The following is a 22,916-nucleotide window of genomic DNA, read 5'->3' on the forward strand; positions in this document are numbered from 1 at the left end:
ATGTATATGTATATTGCCGGGGATTTTAGGGTATACTATCAGGGAGGATTTGGGGATATAATACATTAAACAAGGTCTAAGAGAATTTATACAATAGGTAACGGTTCTTATTAATATATTACACAGTGTTTGAGATTATAATGAATTGCACAGAAATCGAAGGTATACTATAAGACAGAATTTTAGTTAAAGAAGTAATATCAATGGTTGTATTCCAGATAAAACTGGATCCTTATAAACGTATGTCTGTAGAATACGAATCATTTGAAGTAGTAAATATTGGGAGAATTAGAAAAATTCCAATGGTGTTCCAAAATATTGTCAAATTTTGGAGGCGATCTGCCCCTTTATCAAGACACAGAAAGAATAAATACAATTATAAGGATTTTATGGTATATCATGGATTACACGAGGTTTATATAGATTCGTGATGGTTGTAAGTAACAGTTCTAGTTAATATGATTTGCTGGTATACAATTTCGTCATGTTTTATAGTTCTAGTTAAAAGGGTTTGCAGGTATACTATTACGTTTTATGTAATAGTTTTAGTTAATATTTATACAGTGAGTCTGTGTGGCGCTGGGACTACACACTGAAAGTCAACGGGACGTCTATGCGTCCCGAAGAGGTGACTGCCATAGATACAGATCGTCTGTCCGTCCGCCTCAACGGTACAACATCAGGGACTGTGAGCTACCATATAAAGGATCTTACTACCGGGTATAACAACTATGATTTACATTTCCCCCTGTATGTAACAACAAAAGTCTCCAAGGAAGATTTCAACATGTTCAGGGAAAAAATACAAAACCTCTGGCTAGCTAGTGGTAAGTAGCTTTTTTCTCATTGTTTTTAGAGACGTTTCCCGAAAACACTGTTGTCAATTGGGTCAAAGGGTTACAAAAATATACATAAAAAACATAAAAAATTATCAAAGAATAGATCAAGGATTTTTTTTTTAATTTTGCATCAAGATAGATTTTTTATACATACCTTTCAGATCGCGTTAGATTCATTTCTGATAATTTATTCAAATCTATAAAAGCAAGAAACGAGTGAGTTATAAAATTATGTATTATAAAAATTATATTATATTATAAAAATTTATTATGTATAGTATGACAAAAAGTTTGCATTGATAGGAGATCTTGATGGACAATAAAATTATATGATTTTTACCTTCCTTGCTGAACGTTGTTGTTTAAAAATATAGTTTCGTTATCAAAGATGAGAATTTTATAATAATAATGAAGTAAAGTAAGTAACTTTATTTATCTGTGCACTTATCTAATGGTATAGGTAGCTGATCCATGGTATTGTCAATATTTGATTTTTCAGGTAAGAATGTGAGCGTAGACATAGTATCACAAGAGGAAATTGTCAACTCTGAAGGGTGAGTACTAAAGCCTATATACATGGTATATTCAGGATACTGTAGACCAACTATATCATGATTGTTTGCTATCATATTTGATAACGTCTGCACGTATCTGCCAACTTTAGAACAACTTTTACACTATATTCATTATATTGAAATCTGCCATGTTATAAACATTGTAAGTCACCGTAGAGGTATCAAAACTCCTATGGAAAAAAACAAAAGGAGTTCAAAATTTCTTATCTTAGAGTTTAATAATGTGGTAGGCTGAAATTGTTTCCGAGTTCCGAGTTCCGTTTAAGTAAAACTGCTGTCTTTTTTCATTGGTAACGAGTGCTGAATCCACTTAAATTTCGTTTTCTATCAACTCCTATTTCCTGGTTCCGTTTTACTTAAACGGAACCAGGAAATGGGAGTTGATCGTTAACTTAATTAAAATGGATTTACCAATATTTATCCATTGAAAAAACCAACAGGCAACATTTCTTATATGTCCAAAGCACATTGACTGCTTTTATCTAAAATGATAGAGAATTTCCTCAAATGGAACTCGGAACTGATTCCGAGTTCCGTTTTACTTAAACGGAACTCGGAAATAGGAGTTGATAGAAAACTAAATTAAAGTGGATTCAGCACTAGTTACCCATGAAAAAATACAACAGGCAACATTTCTTACATGTCTTTGGCATATTGAATGATTATATCTAAAATGATAGAAAATGTCCTTAAACGGAACTTCCGTTTTACTTAAACGGAACCAGGGAATGGGAGTTGATCGGAAACTAAATTAAAGTGGATTCAGCACTAGTAACCCATGAAAAAGACAACAGGCAACATTCTTACAGCAGGCAGCATTTCTCACATATCTTAGGCATATTGAAGGATAATATCTAAAATGATAGAAAATTTCCTTAAACGGAACTCGGAGCTGGTTCCGAGTTCCGTTTTACTTAAACGAGAATGGGAGTTATTTGAAAACGTATTTAAACTGACTCTATCATTAATTATCCACGACAAAACACAACAGACAACATTTGTAATATGTTCCAATCACATAAACTGAAATTTTAAGATTAATCTATTTTCAAAAACAAAATCCTTAAACGGAACTCGGAACTGGTTACGAGTTCCGTTTTGCTTAAACGGAACTCGGAACCAACTTCAGCCTGGCTAATAATGTGATAGTTCTTGCTTAGTACTTGCTGTCATCAGAACGTAAAACAAATATAAATGTCTTGTTTATATTCGTATAATATACCTTCGTAAAACGGTTATGTGAAATCTGAATATAGTTCTCTCTGATATAGGCATTTTAACACATACATACTATTATATTTCATATTACTCATATTACTTATTTTTTTATTACATAGCAAATCATGTTGGAATCTTTATATGAAAAAGTCAGCTTTCGCGTTTGACAGTGATGTTCTATCTAGCACTGGGAACTCTTTGATTGTAAATAAATCACCCGCTGAATTTTGTATATTAACAGGACATCCAAATGGAAGCTTGTGTATTTTGTGAGAAATGGAAGTGAAGTCTTGGATAGTCGTGTGACACAAAAAATCAACGGTTTGGACGTGGATACTGTCCCGGGTCCTCGGGGACCGTATATAACGCTAGAAGGTTCTGGAAATTCTACCGACATACAGTACAGTTTAGGTTCGTCTTTAGCCATCAACCACAAGTTGGATTCCCAAGGCATCACACTGTTGACCAGTCGGATTAAAGAAGGGCTTGAACGGAACTACATAGGTTTGTTATTGGTCTTTATTGCAATTGTTTTATTTTTCCGAAACATCAGTACATCGATAATATGTATCAACATATTAAGTAATTATATATACTGATATATACACTGTCAATCACATTCAGAGGACATTTAATCAATCAACCCAAGAAGAACGAAGAAATTTTCGAAGGAAAACACTTTAAATGAAAATGTATTTTTTTATCAAAAGCATCGTTTTTTCACGAGATTTAGTCGTTCTTTTAATTAAAAATTGAAAATTTGGAAATATCATTAAGACAGCTGTTTTTGTTTGAAAGGTTTTATATTTGATATATAGTGTTGTGTCATTTATATAAAACAAACGATTTACTTTGTTTATTGTAGACTTCAAAGGTAAATTATCAGTGAACATCGTCCGACAAGAGGAATACTTAAAAACTGATGGGTAGGTATTTTATTTCATTTTTTCGCCATCAAAACTCTAGGAAACAAAGCAGATAGAACAATATAGTCATAGATAATGTGGAAAATGAATACATAACAAGAATATATAATATAATAAGAATAACTGACTTATTCATTATTTTCTTGTATACAGCAAAACGCATTCCTGTTGCTGATTAAAGAACAAAAATTTAAAACCGTCAATAGGGCGGAACCGCGTAGATTGCATCATTGAACCACCCCTATTTGGAGAAATTGGATTTGGAAAACAGGAAGTGTTTTGCCATCGGGTAAAAAGTTTTGTTCAAAGTCATGCACTTAAAATGCGATGCAAACATTTGTGTTTCGTGTTGTGATATGACTAATGAAAAATTCTAAAACTCATATAATTTTAGTGTCTTACATCAATTACTTTTTTTTATGAAATCGTTTTATTTGTCTTATTCAAAGGACTCGTGGCTGGAAGGTGGTGTACTTTGTTAAAGTGGACGGGAAGATTGTACGATCATCTACTCTTACTACTGGAGCCCTTACACTGGGCAGTTTGACGTCACCACGTGGTGTCCAATACATGCTCTGGAATAAATCCGACATTGTCTTTAATCTGAGGGACGGATTTACTGTTACATTCACCAAAAAAGTCACAGCGACAATGGTGTCAAAATTTAAATCCAAAATTATGGATGCTTGGAAGCTGTCTAAACCTGGTAGGTGCTTTTAAACACTGATCCATAATGATTTTTTCCTGTCAAAAATATAACGAATACATTGAATGCCTTGTTTGAATATCTTACATAGGTTATCCAACGTATTTGAAATAGCAGAATTAATACATTATGTAAATGATCAAAAAAGATAAAAAAAATATTTGTTTTATTATAGAGTAAGGCAACTTTTCGATTATCTCAACAAGTGCATACTATTTTTGCAATTACTTTGATTATGTGGCAGTGCCTAAATCGGTGACTATATCTTGTATATGATTATTGTATGAATATTGCAGAATACGCCACATGTGGATGTCTAACTTTTGGTAATACTTGTCACATAGAAGAAGTAGTAGATGGACATGGGTAAGCGAATATCAAGTAAAAACATGGAAATTTTTGATGACCTTGTCTGTTCATAGAATAAAACAAAAATCAACCTAATGGAAATATAACAAAAATGTCGAATACAACAGGGCACATACTTTCCTGATCAAGGCCTGTTATTATGGAATCAAAAGCATAAATAAAAGATCTAATTGGCTTTTAGAATGTATATCTACACATTTCATCCATCAGGTTTCAATGTTTGACAGATTGGAGAAGGCAATGATTCCTTAAAGGAGGGGAGTAATCGGTTTTTTAGCCAATATTTTAAGTTCATTGAAATCTTTCTATCTGAATAGTTAATATAATATACATTTTGTTTACAGAAAATCTTACTGGCAACTGACATACTTTCTCAAGAAGAATTCAACTGTGCTAGAATCAATGACTCATTCAGCTTTGAATCTGACCATTCTGAAGTCAGCATTACAGGGCTTGACGAACGCTAAGGGAAACGGTTACAGTGTTGTAGACACAGCACTGGTCAATGTCAAACGCCTCTCGCTGGCCAACCATCTCTACCTCAGTAGGGAAACAACATTCCAATCTCTTCAAACTTTTACGAAGACTGAATGGAGTAAACAAGGAGGTTTCGGTAGGTAAAATACATATAGTTGACTTTGATATCATGATATTGAATTGAACCAAAGACAGATGTATTCTGTGACTTACAAATCCAGACCAGAGATTATTTATCCAATTAAAAACTTAATAGCAATAAAAACCAGTGCTACAGAGTTTGATTTTGTTTGACTTGCAATGATGTGTATTTTTTATTTCTTTGTTCTTATGCTAAATAAATTATATTTTGTCCAATTCAGCTGATTTTGAAAGTTATTTGTATTTCAGGTAATAAATCAGTAGAGGTGGACGTGGTTCGGATGGAGCGCTTCTTTGATGCATTCTGGTTGGTACTAACTATTATGATAAGTCCTTAACTAGCACTTTACTGAGTCAATAACTAGTATAATGAGTCTCTAAGTAGTACTACTATACATTCATAGCTTTCACTACAATGAGTACCTTACTGATATAATACTGCAATGTCCCCACTGGTACATTACTGTGTCCCACTGGAACAACACTGTGCCCCCACTGGTACAATACTTTGCCCCCACTGGTACAATACTGTGCCTCCATTGGTACAATACTGTGTCCCCACTGGTACAACACTGTGCCCCCACTGGTACAATACTGTGTCCCCACTGGTACAACACTGAGTCCCCAACTGGTACTACAATGAGTCACGACTATTACCGAAATGAATTTTTTAGCTAATATTAAAGCGAGTCTTCAACTTATACTATGAGTCGCCAATTACCATTTAAACTTATCTAGGGGCCTTATATGATAACAGAACGAAGTCACAGACATTTATCCAGCTATCCTTTTATTAACATAAATATGTGTATTTGACCCTTACCCCACTTAGTGCTTAGAGCTTAGTGCCCTATTAACAGCTGCGGTCATTGACACTTTCCCCCTGTATGCAATGAGTTGCATGTGAATGTTTTGGGCGGCTGTGGTCTATTCATGCTGTGTCTTCTTATAAATAGTTGAAAAACTTCTTGACATTGGTATAATGTAATCTTCTTGAAGCATGTCACCAAAATAAAGAACAGCACATTCAACCTGGTCATATGATACTGACATCGGACAAACCAGTCTTCTCCCACTCTCTTTATGTTAGCAGTAGAAGAAACTTGCACTTTATTCTACTACGGAGTGTCTCGGACAGGAGACAGACACATAGCGCCCCCATTAGAATGCCTCAAAGGCACAAGCGCTAAACTTAAAACCAAAAGTTGGGCAGTGATGTTTTGGGGTTTTACAGTGTAACATATTAACCCTATTAGTTAGTTCTTGCTTTAAACAATAATATTTGTGGGAGATTTTAACAGAAGATTCGTATAAAACCTAAACCTGAAATTTGTTCATGTCAATTTAAACAAAAATATTTGTGATGACAGGAGACAATGGTGGAGAGCTGAATATTTCCTTCATGTTGAAGACAACGTCCTTGACCCTGCTGTTCTCCCTGAACTGAAATTTGGCATTGTTGGTATCCAAGGTTCCCATGGAAACGTCAGCGTGAGAAGTCCCAGCACATTGTCATTGAAGGCGGATTACAGTTGGAGTTTCTCGCTTACAGTGAACAAAGAGGTTCAAACAGCACACTTAAAAAGCTTTAAGGAAGCTGTCAAAAAGTACTGGACCTCATTGGTTGCTGTTCCAGGTAAGATACCGAACAGTGTTGCCTACACGAATTTAAGAGTAATATACGTCTTATATAACTTTCAAATTTAATTGTTACAGGATTGAAGGTCTAAAGGTCAAATTCTTTGTTCAAACAAAAGTCATACTATGGGCGTTCTTAGGCTACACATACCGTGCGTTCCATTTGCAGATTTGTACCAGGTGTACTAACTTGATACAGCAGTCAAATGGAACGCGTTTGGATTTTTCATTAATGGCGGCAACCATATGAAAGATACGCTTCGAATATAAAAACCAAGAATTTTCGTTGTTAAAAGTACAAAATTGATATAATAGTAATTTCTTAATAGTTTCGGCATACATTTAAATAGATAATTCATGTAATTTTATCGAATATAAATAGCCCCTCTCTTATTTTCAACAAAGAAAACATTTCGATCGCAAATGTAAACTCACGAGTCCGCCATCTTGGATTCAAGTGGTACGCTTCTGAAAACGAACCACTTGTACCGGTACAGATCTTCTGGTACGGCACGTTCCATTTGAGATACACCAGATTTGTATCGACGCAACTGGTACGAATCTGCAAGTGGAACGCACTGATAGTATATAAATTGCCTGACCTATCTTTGGATACATTTACCAGTGAAAAATCTATTGTGAATCAGGAGTTAAAGTCATACAAATATCACAAAGACCAAATTAAGGTAAAAAATATCAGATTACTATTATATTTGCAAAGCGAGGTAAGATATTTTACACTTTTATCATAGAAGTGAATAAAGAAGCCCAGCATATTCCGTTAAAGAGTCCAACAGAGATATAAGGTCATATCTCAAAGGTTATTTGGGGTTCCAACAATACAATACTTCTGATTGTGATAAAAGATCCATTTAGATTTAATGAATGGACTATTTTTTTTCTTTTGTGGTTGCTAGGAAATGTAAAGATTGACATCCCAGAACAAGTGAAAATGATCAGTAAGAAAGGGTAAGTTTAAAGCAAAAAAGAGATTTGTACATTATAATAATGTCTGAGTATATTTGTTAATGAATAAATCTTATTATAAATCAACTACTTTCATATTGGTAACAATATAAACAAACTGTCGTATCAATATCATAACAAAACTGGGCCACTATGGGAAAACTGGGTTAATATCGACAGACGCATCAATTGATAATGGACAGAGTAGGTTAATGGTCATGCATCATTTTTATCATACCCTGATTATAAAACATTAACTATTTTACAGCACTCTGTACTGGACTCTGCCTATATTTGTGTATGATAATGCTGGTAGACAATATTTGGATGGCCGCGTCCACGCAGACCTGAATCGAACCACTATACAAAATTCTGTAGACGCCGGTGACACTAAAGGATTGTATAAACTGGTGCAAGTGAATGACCTCCGGCGTTACGATTCGGTTTTCACTTTCTATCTCTCATCCTTTGTAAAGAGAAATCACCTTCCATCGCTGTCTACACATATCGCTCAGCTCTGGAAAGATAAAGGTAATAGTGTTTAGGTTATAAAAGCTCTTGCGAAATGCAAGATACCAAAGTATAATGATTTAATATAAAAAGAGATAAAGTTAAGGCTTTCAAAGAGGATACACAATATGAAATGACATGTCTTTTGTATTGACTGGGTGAGTTCTAACTCATTTAATATCATATGCAGGCTTTAAAAGATGAAAAAACATATTTATTGCCAAAAAGTACCTTATCGTTCACAGAGAATTTTCCTCTTGGGTAACAACATTTTCGCTTAAAGAGAATGATGTACGAGTTAGTGATTAAGCATGATAGATATACTGAAATCAGTGTGTTTGTCGTCTGAAAAATACCTGTCCTGATAACTTGGCAGTAATGTCGGGGTCTGTATGTAGATGCGCATTTGTTTCCGACATTTTGGTTGCCATGGTAGGCAGGTCGTTATACACAGGAATGTTTGAGCACAAATTGTTAGATTAACTGCTCCTACTAGTTCAGTATCCATGAAACTTCTCAACAATTGTTGAAAAATGTTTAGATGTACATGCACGCTTTTCGTTAGCTTTTGGAAAATTGCATTAAAACTTGGTTGATATGTTTATGCAACATACCGATGCCAAATGTGACACCTCATATTATTAGATAACAGTGACCCCAAAACACAATGGAGGTAAATCTAGGGTTATAAATAAGGGATAAAAGGGATATAACTTAGCAAAGAAAATTATAAACTTCATCGACAGATTCGTTTAATTTTGCATCAAACTTGCTTTTGTAGACTTTGGTTCAACGAGCAAGGTAACTGTGTCTATTGTCAAACAGGAACAGAATGTGATAACTAATGGGTGAGTCAGATTAAGCCTTAATTGGTCCAACTGTTTGTATATTAAAGACATATTCTCCACTGGTATTATTGTAGTACTTTTTACTGATGGAGGAGTTTTAAGTGTATATTTTATACCTAAATGTTAAGTTGTATGATTCTTTGATCATTATACTATTTTATGCACACTATTTTGGAGACTATATGTCTTGTGATGCAACTGTGTACATTGTTTTGCATTTCCAGCAACCTGGTTTCTAAGATGATATATTTTCTGCAAGTCAACAACACAGAGAAAGACTTTAGTCAGATGTCTGACCTTGACCCCGTCAAGATTGAGGAAGTAGTTACTAAAGTAACAGGCCAAAAAACCGCTATACTGAATGTCGTTCAGGATATTGCCAGTGGTACAATTCAGACAGATGCAACAGCATACAGTTTCAGCAGCCTTCTTAGTCTATCACTAACCAAGCCTGTATTGGACCAGGACAAACAGGAAGTGGAAACTCAGCTAGCTAAAGCTTGGCTCGAACAAATGTCCGACAGACGAGGTAGGCTGCAGGATCAGACATGATTTTGAGAACACAAAAATGTACATGTTTATTTGTGATCAAATGACTTCTTCAGGATTTGATCGACACTTTTCCTGTACTTTGCTTTGATCTTTGTTTATTTTAGATATCGTGCCGGTAAAACGAGAAAAGACTGTTTTGTTTTTATTTCTATATATCTCCTTGTTCATCCGTCTGCCTATTTGTCTGACTATAGCAATAAAATAAATAATAAAGGGTAAATAATCCTCATGCCTTTGCATAGTGAAACAGGCGATGGTTTGGCGGGAAAGTCTAAATGGTTCCAGCCGGTTCTGGTTGTTGCCATGGACAACCGTATAAACAATAACATTATATTAAATAATCCTATATACAACACTATAATCAATTTCAAGTATTTTAACTAATTACAATTTAAATATTTTCACATTGATCAATCTTAAGTAAATTCTCACAATGTATGATCCAGTCTTTTCATGACCTGTTGAACTCTGATATAGGTATTACTACGCCAACTGTCATTGTCTGGAAATTTTCCATACATTGGGTTTATAGCAACATAAAGATACTGTGCAGAGGTAATGCAAATTTTATTTAAAACATTATTTTAAAGTGCCTACAATGTGCATTTACAATGATGTTAATATGAAGAGGAAGAGGGCTATTAGGTTTCCTTATTTTGACAATGATCTAACTGACGTGAATTGTTTTTCAGCCATTACTTTTTCATTGCAACAACACCATCAGATCAGGATTAATGTTACACAAAATCTCAGCTTTGATGAGATTCGTGTTGGGTTCTCTACAGTACAGAGGCAGGGAATTTTGTTACAATGTGATCTAGGAAATGACACATACTTAGGAGTGAAAGTGTCCAACACAGGTAAATATCGTTATTATTCTGAAATTAGGATAATATTTGACATCTGTTAGCTTGATTTTGTGACTTTTATCAATTAGATGGTTGCATGCAATCTATAGGGATAATTCATTGTTGATTAAAATCAATCTCTAGAATCGCGATACAAAACCATTTTATAGAAATTAAAAACAATACAGTTAAACCTGTCTATAACGCTCACCGTAGAGCACATGAAAATGGTCCTAATGGCCAAGTTGTCTTTATACACAGGTTAAATCGTGTTGTGAAATTGACCATTTAGGACCATGAGTGATTCGTCTTATTAAACAGGTGGTCTTTATACAGAGGTAGTCTCTATGGCAAAGGTGACTATAAAATGTTAAAATTAACACACATTTGAATAATGTAACAGTTGATAGAGAAAGCTGTCCAATTTGACATAGGGTCCAGATACCATATGTAATTTGTATAACAACTTTTTCATGACAATGTAATGTTATTTTAGACAATGGATCATGAATTTTGGGTGTTGTAGGGGGCGTGGCATTTTATGTAGAATCCGGCGGGGTAATTGATGGAATATGGACTACGTATGGTGAGGGTGGTGTGGATTATACACGCGGTGAATATCACGTGGTGCAGATACGTACACGGACCATATCAGACACACAGTGGACTGTGTACATGCAGGTGAGTCAAATTAACTTCATAGTCCGCGATGATCAATCTGTGCAATATCAAAGCCCGACTTTTTACACTGTTTGGATATCATGTAAGCTTTAAATCTATTTACAACTACATCAAGGCGCGACCACTAGATAAATATGCGTTACAATATACGTTACAAATAAATATATTCCTGGTGTGAAAAAATGTGCCTTACAAATAAATATATACATTATATAAATAAATGTTCATTTCATTATAAATATGTACATTATATAAATAAATGTACATTGCATAAATAAATATCCATTATATAAAAATATATGCAATGCATATATAACTGCACATTGTTTATTGATATTGGACTGTACATTGCCATGTAAACTGATCAATCCTTTGTCTCCAGGTTGATGACGGTGAAGAGTACCAAAAGACAATGCCACGCCCAACAGGAAGTGTAACAGCCTTACATGTTGGCACCAATAGTAAGTGATCTTAACATTTTATACTACCAAATTATCGAAAATGCTGCATTTATGCATGCAATATTTCAATTCAAACATTCTATATTTCTAAAATCTCCTTTAAAACATTTAGAGATACTTTTGAAGTTGTATTTGTCTTCATTAATCTTTGCAAACATGACAATCGTTCTCAACGTTTGTATAAAAAATGTATAAAAAAGATGCAGCCTTTTTGAATTTCACAAAACATTTGTTATTTGTTGATGTTTAGATACTTTTTGAATTTCACAAAACATTTGTTATTTGTTGATGTTTAGATACAAATGGCTATGAAGGATTCGTTGGGAAGATCTTCCTTGTACAGATTGGTGAATTCAATGTACTCCGGCATGCCTTCACCAGTCCGACAGATGTCCAGTTGACTCCAGCAAATTGTACGTACTCACATCTGGCCCTAGGACCATGAAATAGTCTTAGACTTACGTTTTAGCTTAGCCAATCAAATATGACATAGCGTTTTGCAACGTCATTTGTGATTGGCTGACTTAAGACAATTTTAGTCTGCTTCATGATCCTGGGGTCGGGTTTATTTCAACTTACTTAATAATCATTTATGCTGCATTTTATAGGCGAGGTTATTGCCAGTGATGTTTAATTAAGGGATTAAATAATAGACAAAGACGATGAAAGTAAACTAGTTTATACGTTCCATATAACGACGACGACAGTGAACTAGTTTAAATAATTATAGAAAAAAGATGAAAAAGGAGACTTTGTTTCGATGTTTTATATAAAGACGACAAATAATTCATATTTAGATAATAAATAATAAAGATGATGGACGCGATCTAGTTTGTTTTCCTGTTGCAGTAAATTCATCTATATATAGTATCGAGCAAAACTCCGGCCAATCTCCCTCCCAAGGATCTGTGATGGTCAACATCAAAGGTAAACATTAGGGACTGTTTTAGTGTTTTGTGGTCTTTGCATACCGTAAAAAGTATTTTAATGGGTCAAATATTTTAACATATTTTTTTTTTTAATTTCGAGGAGCATAATTATCATATAAATTTTACAGAGCAAACTTGGGCGACCATGTTGATATTGAAAAATACCATCACTCCGCGCAAACACCCGGTTGTATGGTATCTGAATCTGCTGAAATATTTGCGTTAAAATATGACATTGAAATATTTCATTCCTATCAATTTTGAATATGTATCTGGACCTGATTAAAAGTGTGTACTAGTTACAATGTTATATGCGTGAAGAACACATATTTTACAAACACACACCGATTAGATGATATCTAAGTTATCATTTGTTTCTTTTTAACAGATATTTTACATCTAGAAGCCAAACTTTTGTACCAGGATGAAGTAGTGACGGAAAATGGGTAAGATATTTGGGCTTAAATTGGGCAGGTGTATTATAAACAATGAAATTATACCTCAAGAAAACCCGAAAAAATTCTGTACCATTTTATCCTATATGGAATGAAGTACTGAATGTGCATGCACCAAAGGCAAAACAAATTTTTTTTATATTATTTTTTGTGTTAATTAGACTATTATATACACGATTAAACACCAATTATTGTTCAAATGATTAATATCATTTATGCTCTGTCGGCGGTGGAGCATCTTTAATAATACATACTATTATGCCCTTACTGATAATTGTCATAATTGTTTAGTGGTCTGCCCTCATAGTAAAGTACAATTGTCTGACTTACAAAAAAAATCAAAAAGAACAAAAAAAAAACCCAAAAAACCCAAAAAACCAAAAAAAAACAACAAACAAAAAACTCACAACAACAAAGAAAACTCCACCTTTATTTGATATTATTTGCGAAACAAGTTATACCCACACTTTCGATTGGGTAAGGGGTCTTAGATTGGAAGATACCTAAAATGCCCGAAATAAAACCCATGAGATCGAGTTGATAAGCTCTGACTCTTTTACTTTCGCATTATCCCCTCTGAGATCATAAACCTCAAAGTTGAAAGGTGTAACTACATTATCTAGGGACACTTTGGAGAAAAAGTTTATGTCCTGCATCGAGATATATGGATCACTTTGACCTATATTTGGCAGTTTAACTACATGACATGAAGACTGTAATTTACTGAACTGTATTATTTTTGTAGGAGGAGCCTATGGAATGCGAAATATACAGTCACCATTAACAAAAGAGAGCAAGTGACAAGTATCTCTGAGCTTTCTGCCAATAAACTTACCACTTTCCTAAATGTAACAAGATCGGGCAGTAACGGAACTTACAAGTATGCCGGAACTACTGACAAAACCTTCAGCTATAAAGACCTATATCATATACATCTCGATCAACGTGTTGCAACACAGGACTACCAAGCAATTCAGACAAACCTCACTGCTATCTGGAAAACAGGCAAGGATGCTTTCCTAATATATAATCTGAGTTCATGATCAACATTATATGTTATACATAGAATTGAAAACAAATTGTAACTTAAAATAGGACTAATATATCCGGGTTCTTTTTTTCAGTTGAAAACCTGACAGAGAGTGTGACCGTGAAAAAACAAGAGGAAGTGATTGATAGTAAAGGGTAGGTAACTCTGATAAGAATTTCAGCACAGCTTTTCAACACATTTCGGTACCGTTATTGGGACCGTGCTCTGTGGAAAGAAAACTGCATTTGAAACAGAATGTTTTCATGGTTACACATACAAATCCATATCAAATATAAATGCCATTTGTTATTATATGTTTGTCATAAAATCAATGATGATGTAAATGTCATGAATTTCTCTGTAAGATATCATCAAATTTAGTTTGCCAATTGACCTTTTCAGATTCTTTTTGGTTTGTGTAATGCATAATCTATAAAAAATAGAAATATTATTTATAACAAATAAAGAAACAATTGCCCTTTATGATTGACAGAAGGACGTATTGGAAGCTATCCTACCATATAACAAGTAAGGACAGTTCCTCTCCAATTAATCCGAGACTTGTGGCTGGAGTATCTACGTCCAGTTTAACGTCCGGTGTGGTCGTCAACACACCTTTAGGGGCCAAATACAAAGTTTCAAAGGCTGACCAGACATACCGACTGTCACAGGCCTACAGTTTCATAGTCAGTCGACGCATACGACTAAAGGACGAGGTCAAGGTCAAAGCTGGATTGATGAAACTGGTGAAAGCCAGCGTACAGGGTAAGGCCAGGATGTTTAGCTTGTATAATGTCTTAGTATGTCATTCAATGGTTCACATTCACATGTTCTTTTTACATAACAGGATAGTCTACTAGTTTATCGGAACAAAGTATTTTAAGTTTCTATAGAATAGCCTTTGATTCAAAGACCTTACAGTTTTGGAACCAATCATTAAGTACATAACAATAGGTTTTGAATTGTGGATTTGATTGTATAAAAATATCCAACAAATATATTGCAGGAAATATTTAATTTAAGATCTGGTTTTATTATAGTATAATGAATAGGTACAGAAATGAATTCGTATCATTGCGAATATATGTCCAGAGCATATCTCATTTGCGTTAATCAAGTGGTGCTGGATTCTTGTTATATAGGTGTAGAAATGTCCGCTTTGAGGGTCTTGGCCATGAGGACAGACAGAATGGTGGAACAGAGTAATGGGTAAGTACACAGGATCACGGTAGAATTACAAAGTTGGGGAAAGCAGAAGAGAAATTAATTATCCATCAATGGGCTAAATAGTTCCTTTATTATTGAACACAAATTAAATAAAATTTAATTGTGTTAAAAGTGAATGCTTTCATATTTATTAAACAACCAGGAAAAATTTAATGTGTGAAACATTCACTGGTTAAGTAACAAATATCGTCAAAAACATACTTTTCAAGCTGAAAAAAATGTTTTAGAAACATAACAATACATTCGTTGATAAATATACATTTTGCCAACAACATTTTCTACAAAATAGGTATATGTCAAACACTCATGGCTGTAAGCTATAGTATGACATCATGTATTTCAGACACACTTCATGACAGTAAACTATAGTTTGACATTATGTATTTCAGACACACTTCATGGCAGTATAGTTATAGTATGACATCATGTATTTCAGATATACTTCATGGCAGTATAGCTATAGTATGACATTATGTATTTCAGACACACCTCATGGCATATAACTAAAGTATGACATTATGTATTTCAGAAACACTTCCTTACAGTATAACTATAATGAGACATTATGTATTTGAGACACACTTCCTTACAGTATAGCTATAGTATGACATTATGTATTTCAGATACATTTCCTTGCAGTATAGCTATAGTATGACATTATGTATTTCAGACACACCTCATGGCAGTATAACTAAAGTATGACATTATGCATTTCAGACACACTTCCTTGCAGTATAACTATAATATGACATTATGTATTTCAGATATTTCAGATACACTTCCTTACAGTATAGCTATAGTATGACATTATGTATTTCAGATACACTTCCTTACAGTATAGCTATAGTATGATATTATGTATTTCAGACACACTTCATGGCAGTATAACTATAGTATGACATTATGTATTTCAGACACACTTCATGGCAGTATATCTATAGTCTGACATTGTTTTTCAGACACACTTCCTGACAGTATATCTATTATATGATATTATGTATTTCAGACACACTTCATGGCAGTATAGCTATATAATGGCTGTTAACGGCACCACTCTTGACGCCTCTCGTACCACCGACCTTGCCGATGGCAGCCTCAACCAGACATTATCAGGGGTAGATGTGTCGTACCGAGTAGAGGTTAATGGAGTGTTCCAGTCCTACACTAACATGTTTGGTCTGACTTTAGTTGGCCAGGTTTCAGTAGACATCGCCCCCAAAGTTCGGGCCCAGCTATCCGCAGCCTGGAAAAGACGGGGTATGTGCACAGTACATCTAAATAAAAGCTTATATTAGATATGCTCTGATTTTCCTCTATTCTCATTGGCTTATACATGGCTACTACCTCGGTCATAATTAAATTCTACTAAGGCGGAATAACACTGCATTGCCTCAACAAAATTCCATAATTGCCAATGACCATTCAAGTATTCATAGCACGATTAGCAGATGAATGGTTTCTATTGATAAGGGAATTAATTTCTATTATTATGTACTTTGACGAAACTTGTCTTTTAGATGGCACCACAGTGATCAGAAATCTGACATGGGGAGAGTTTATCGGAGAAAATGGGTAAGAGAGACATACACGTATTATAGAACAACATCGGAAAATAAAATATAATGTAGTAATACTCTGTCCAACAACATCAAGTAAAATAATATGTAGTTATATTGGGTCCACCAATAAGATATAGTAGGAAGAGTTGAGAGGTCAGAGATAAATACTGATTTTACAACCTGCCTATTATCCAGTGCTAACCTATATTATGTTTTATGAGAAAAAGAATAATCTTCATAAAGTCGATTTATCAAAGAAAAGAACGAAGAATCTTGAGATATCTATTACATAATACGTTTGCGATATATAAACTTAAAACAACTTTAATTAATACTAAGCTTATCTGGTTGTTCTAAAACTTTAACTGTCAACAATGTTTATAGGTCTCTGCTAAAGCCATTTCTATATACCAGTAAGAAATTACTTAGCATCCCCGCACAAATTATCTGTCTACCATTGTCTCACTTATAGAACAACCCTAACCAAATACCAGTACTTTGTGGAAAGGAATGGGTCGATACTGTACCCGACACTGACGAAGAAAGCCGAAACCGATCTGCTGGCTAAAAATCTCAGTGTCACTGTGTATAACGGTCAGGAGGAGATCGACTACCAGGACTGTCACAGATTACCCGTACAAGGTTACCGCGGATCGTTTGATACCGCGGCCATCTCCCACACCATTCGGACCACATGGCAGGCGCTAACCACGTCTATAGGTATGTTGTCATTAGTGTAGTCATAAAGTTCTCATTGATCCAATAATTGTGAAAATACTTTCGAGTATCTAGTATATTTCAGATATCAATCAGCCTGAACTTTTCGTTCAGTAGGCTTTTCACGGATAAGTACCAATGATTATTTATTTAGTTCATTAAGTTAATCAGCATTTGTTCTCTGAGTTTTCCCGAATATTGATATAATACAGAGTACCAGGTACTCAGTATTCAGTTTGTCTATCTAATGAAATCATCACGTCATAATACTCCGTTGTCAATATACATCTAATGATGTATTCGCATTTTGTTATATTTTGGGATATGTGACGAAAACAAAAGAAAATTTTCTTAAATCTAATTAAAGCCAGATATTTTGGATTTGTAGTGACCGATGATAATAGAATCAATACAGTTAAATAATCATTCAATTACATTTAAGTACCTCTTTGGGTAAGAAGACAAATGTTACTCTATGAATTAATTTTAAGAATAAATTCATTAAATATTGAACAAAATTTTTTTCGAGATGAGGTTGTCAGATTCCATTTATATATGTTTTGTTTTGTTTAGGATCTCCAGACTCACAGAATTACAGTGTATCCATTGTGAAGAAGGAGGAGGAAGTGGGCAAATACGGGTAAGTTATAGAGAGCTATATAGGTTACATATACCATACTGTTTGAGTATCACAATGTAACATTTCAATTTGTATGTATTTATAATGGAACTCATTTACGTACCACGTGATACCTAATGAAGTTAGTGCGAGACAATTGTTTCTATGGAGATGGAGTGACGTCAAAAGATGATACCCCGCGCTAACGTTATTTCAGCGCGAAGATTACAAAGAGTTATGTTCTATCACCACTGGAGATACTATTCCAGCACAAACAATATCGGGTATCACGTGGTACGTGAATAAGTCACATTGTAAACGTTTTATGTTGGCGTGATGTAATAAATGAAGATACTTCTTTAACTATTCTACAACAATATTAATTTCATTTTGACACTATCCAATACTACTTTCAGAATTTGTTAACTTTAAATATTCCTACATTCTTGTAGTCCGTCAAACCATCTAGTTCAATTAAAAAAATGCTAACAGTGCGGAAATTTCACTAGAAATTGACATTATTAATTCTACTATTCTAGGTTGAAGTTACTGACCTTGGTATATACTGTGGTTAAGGACACAATGACCTTGACTCCTGATTACCAGTCGCCTCCAGCACGAAATACCATGGCAACAGCCTGGACCTCCAGTGGACAGTCAGGCCAGGTATACAGAGGCCAGCAGGAGACATTCCGCATGAGTGGTTTGTTTCATCTAGGCCTCCAATACAAGGCCAATACAACAGAGGTGACCCAAACTGACCGAGCCAGACTGGAGAACTTAGTCCAAAGTGTGTGGAATGTTATCGTTTCTGGTAAGGTTCAAGTCTGAAGTATGTGGAATGTTAGCACTTCCGGTAAGGTTCAAGTCTGAAATATGTGGAATGTTAGCATTTCCGGTAAGGTTCAAGTCAAAAGTTCAAGTCTAAAGTGTGAACTTTTAGTATTCTTAGTAAGTTAAAGTCTAGACTTTGTAGATACGTTAACATTCTGGTAAATTAAATTCTAAATTTCCAAAATTCAATTCATAATTATGATAGATCCAAATACGTCTTCATTAATGAAAATGTATCAGGCCAGATTTAAGCCCAATAATTTATGCAAAGAATGTGCTTCAGCTATAGAACTCCTATATTCATATATACTCATATTCATATATTGTTTATCTTCAGGTGGTGTAAGCGTCAATATTGTAGTGAATCAGAAATTCCGTACCAAGGAAAATAGGTTTGTTGTTTTACTTTTATTCTTAGCAATTGTTGCATATTGATGGCCTCATTATGAAAAGGAGATTATGTAATATGTTATCAACGTGTATCATGCCATGTTTTTCTATTTATGGAGGCGAAGGCATCTTTGTTTACAGTAGCATATCTATTTGCATGGACCTCTGTTAAATTAAAAAGACACCATGGAGCAAAATGTGCCTTTATATAAGTGATGATATATAGATTATATTATCGTCACCTTTTGGATAAAGGGCATATGACATTGTTGAGTTCGGTTAATCTTTTATATAACTTTCTGGTTTATTTAAAGTAAAAAACAAGAAGGGTTCCGAGGTACATATAACACTAATATTGTGTACATACATGTGTTTTTCAGCGCTACAATGAACAAATTGTTTTACACTGTGAAAATCGATGGGAAAGTGACGGAAAATTGGGAAAATTCTTTACCCGATTTGGACACTAAGATTTCTGCAGCTCTTCTCAAATCATCAGATCTGAAAACAAAGTTTAACTTGAGTAAATCGTATGGTGGGCGCATCAGAAGCGTGTTTCTCAAAGGTGGAATCCGAGTCAACGAAACTCTTGTCTCGCAAGCACTGACGCAGGCGTGGCAACAGAACACAATAGGTGAGAATGTAAACCAAAATTGTGGCATACGTGGTGATACTTTGGTTTATGTCAGGTTTGACAGAATTAGTTTAAGAATATGCTCATATTTATGATAAGCTTCCATACAAGTAGATAAATGAATAATACATTACCATGCCGTCTGAGCAGTGAGTGCTGACCAGCGAGAATCAACAAACAACAAATGTATAAATGTGTGGTATCATATTGGTGTTTTAATGATCATGTAGCACCCGATGCTGACTGAAATCAATTTTAGATATAGGTTGGAATAGTATATCATACGTTGCCAGATTTTTAGAAATATTTTCGTTATGATAAGGATGTTATTATGATAAGGCATGCTATTTATTTTAATCTGTTTCAAATGACAATGACAACGATACTGCAATATAGTGATATCACAAAACAATTTTTTATATGTTTCATTTGAATTTGATAATTAGAACAATGGCGGTTTAACTTTTCCTTAATTATTATCATGATACTGAAATGTTCAACAAGATTAGTGGTAAGCTTTGCTATAACATTTTGGTATCTCATATTTAATTTTTTTTTCAAATTTCAGGGGGAATGCCTGAGCTGACCATCATCTCACAAGAAAAGTTTGTAACATCCTTGTGGTACGTAGATACAAGTATACGTATATAATAAAGTTTTTCTTATGTTTGACAGATAACTAAAGAGATAACTTTAATTTATTTTCCTTAACATTAATATTCCCCTACTATTTCAGGGATTTCTTTACGATGAAGGTCCAGTATGTGGTCAGTATTAACCAGTCTGACCCCGAGGACGCTGGTGTCCAACAGCCCACGTATGATGAAATTGAGGCATCACTGACCACAGTAAATCTCGGACAGTGTGGACAGATGTCGCTGAAGTACAACAAAGTACATGTACAAGGGTCTCCTAGTATGCTTAATTTCACCAGAGTGGCACAAGCAATGCAGGCAACATGGACGACCAAAAATACTGGTTAGTGACGCTTTAAAACTTAAAGAAGCATGTCAAACGTTGTTATATTTAACAACAGTTAACGTAGTAAAAAGCTGTAAGAGAAATATTTCCTTTACGAAGATATCTTCAATATTTCCCTTTGCTCCATTAACTTTAAGAAAATAAAGTTAGACCCATGGTACTTTAGCACTAAATAGTTCGTAGGTTATTAATGGTATTTGATAAACGAATTATGAGGACCGTATATAATAGATATGTTTGCTTTCAATATTAAATCCTGTGTAAAAGAGATCGACTAACGAGATCATCAGTTTTTGTTTGAGATATTTCTTTTGTTAGTAAACCATGTATTTTTCAAAAAATATTATGTTAATAACATCTATGTTTAACTTCATTTTCAGAGATAGCCAGTATGCTGAGTCTATCTATAAAACAGCAGTCTAATCGTAACAGACGTGCGGCCTCGGATTCCTACAGATTAGTGGACGATAATGGGTAAGACATTTCCCTGGTACGTTTTCAGCTGTGAAAGGGTATTTCCGATTGATATAAGATTAGCATAAAAATGTTGTCAATCACTTTGTAATTAGTCCTCCTACAGACATGGGACGTAGTCATATCTAGTAAATATCATGTGCATTTAATGGTATAAAAACAATTTAAATTCTGCTCCAGGCATGAGATTAGTCCTCTGGAATACACAGTTGCCCTTAATCAGGAAGAGCCGAGTTCCATGTACGTGGACACACCAACTGACCAGGAGGTCAATTCAGGACTCTCTGCCGCTGGAACTGGACTGTGCATGTGTAGTCCTCGGCTGGCTGCACAGCTGAAGGTCAAAGGTCAGGTCAGTGAGAATGATAAAGACAAGGTCACGGCTGCCGTCAAGGAGGCTTTTCTAAAGAAAAACCCAGGTAATTGTTTTATTTTGGCTTCAAACTCCTGGTGATTGTTTTATGTTAGTGCTTCAAATCCCTATAAATGTTTGAACTGATTTTAAGTTTTAAGGCATAATTCATTGATTTATTAACCAATGTAATAAGCTAACCAATATGTCAGCATTACTTTTACAATGTAAACCGCTGTCACAGCCGAAAGAAATTTTATAATCGATATTGCGATAATATTTCATAAAATAATTTACAATGAAATTCTTTAATTCAATCGCAACTAAATTCCAGTTACTAGAAATCTATATTTTACTTACAGACCTGAATGATGCTGATCTAGACATTGAACTGTCAATAACAAACGTCACCGATCCAACAGGGTGAGATATCATATTTCTGAAATAAGTGATAGGGAAATAATTCTATTAATAGTTGATGTATACTAGTCAACCTAGTCTAGGAAAGTAGCCAAACATTAAAAAGGCATATTCTTCAGGTTGATTGGATAGATATGTAAAAATATACAACAAACAGAGTGTTATGTTATGTTTCAAAAATGTCTACATTGGACCAGCTTCATAGTCATTGAATGATCAGCCAGTATGATCGTAGAAATATAATGTTATCGTGGTAAGATGGTAGGAATTGTTGACAGCTTCTGACCCGGTATTATCGGAGACAAGTTTGTTGAAGAGATACACACATTGATTACAGTCTTAGTGATATCTTAAAAGATAACACCAATATTATGGATACTACCAACATAATCAAATTTACGTTTGAGGACGATCACGATAGTACCATACTCATTCTTTGATAAAAAAGAACGGCACAAAGTTTTAGTTTATCATTAAAAACACACTAACAGACCATTGTACCTCAACATTGTACGCGTGTATATCCATTCATCACCCATT

The 22,916-nt window shown here is 34.4% G+C and overlaps 1 protein-coding gene across 2 annotated transcripts in view; it reads left to right on the forward strand.

The window, feature by feature from the left end:
• LOC138324910 (uncharacterized) overlaps positions 1 to 22,916 on the forward strand; it is a 61,024-nt gene that overhangs the window by 32,484 nt on the left and 5,624 nt on the right. For both annotated transcript variants that reach the window (XM_069270144.1, XM_069270145.1), the window contains exons 32-66: positions 565 to 827; positions 1,339 to 1,393; positions 2,874 to 3,136; positions 3,498 to 3,558; positions 4,008 to 4,264; positions 4,561 to 4,630; positions 4,978 to 5,246; positions 5,501 to 5,558; positions 6,622 to 6,887; positions 7,807 to 7,858; positions 8,124 to 8,386; positions 9,147 to 9,213; positions 9,438 to 9,742; positions 10,458 to 10,625; positions 11,140 to 11,294; positions 11,677 to 11,755; positions 12,052 to 12,168; positions 12,605 to 12,682; positions 13,073 to 13,130; positions 13,885 to 14,144; positions 14,264 to 14,324; positions 14,663 to 14,934; positions 15,312 to 15,378; positions 16,403 to 16,653; positions 16,914 to 16,968; positions 17,428 to 17,675; positions 18,246 to 18,312; positions 18,831 to 19,105; positions 19,463 to 19,517; positions 19,896 to 20,149; positions 20,718 to 20,772; positions 20,886 to 21,127; positions 21,511 to 21,604; positions 21,785 to 22,023; positions 22,319 to 22,379. In XM_069270144.1, coding sequence (XP_069126245.1) covers positions 565 to 827; positions 1,339 to 1,393; positions 2,874 to 3,136; positions 3,498 to 3,558; positions 4,008 to 4,264; positions 4,561 to 4,630; positions 4,978 to 5,246; positions 5,501 to 5,558; positions 6,622 to 6,887; positions 7,807 to 7,858; positions 8,124 to 8,386; positions 9,147 to 9,213; positions 9,438 to 9,742; positions 10,458 to 10,625; positions 11,140 to 11,294; positions 11,677 to 11,755; positions 12,052 to 12,168; positions 12,605 to 12,682; positions 13,073 to 13,130; positions 13,885 to 14,144; positions 14,264 to 14,324; positions 14,663 to 14,934; positions 15,312 to 15,378; positions 16,403 to 16,653; positions 16,914 to 16,968; positions 17,428 to 17,675; positions 18,246 to 18,312; positions 18,831 to 19,105; positions 19,463 to 19,517; positions 19,896 to 20,149; positions 20,718 to 20,772; positions 20,886 to 21,127; positions 21,511 to 21,604; positions 21,785 to 22,023; positions 22,319 to 22,379 — 5,460 coding nt within the window. The remainder of the gene's footprint in view (positions 1 to 564; positions 828 to 1,338; positions 1,394 to 2,873; positions 3,137 to 3,497; positions 3,559 to 4,007; positions 4,265 to 4,560; positions 4,631 to 4,977; positions 5,247 to 5,500; positions 5,559 to 6,621; positions 6,888 to 7,806; positions 7,859 to 8,123; positions 8,387 to 9,146; positions 9,214 to 9,437; positions 9,743 to 10,457; positions 10,626 to 11,139; positions 11,295 to 11,676; positions 11,756 to 12,051; positions 12,169 to 12,604; positions 12,683 to 13,072; positions 13,131 to 13,884; positions 14,145 to 14,263; positions 14,325 to 14,662; positions 14,935 to 15,311; positions 15,379 to 16,402; positions 16,654 to 16,913; positions 16,969 to 17,427; positions 17,676 to 18,245; positions 18,313 to 18,830; positions 19,106 to 19,462; positions 19,518 to 19,895; positions 20,150 to 20,717; positions 20,773 to 20,885; positions 21,128 to 21,510; positions 21,605 to 21,784; positions 22,024 to 22,318; positions 22,380 to 22,916) is intronic.

This window comes from Argopecten irradians, chromosome 6, assembly GCF_041381155.1.
Source record: "Argopecten irradians isolate NY chromosome 6, Ai_NY, whole genome shotgun sequence".
NCBI lineage: Eukaryota > Metazoa > Mollusca > Bivalvia > Pectinida > Pectinidae > Argopecten > Argopecten irradians.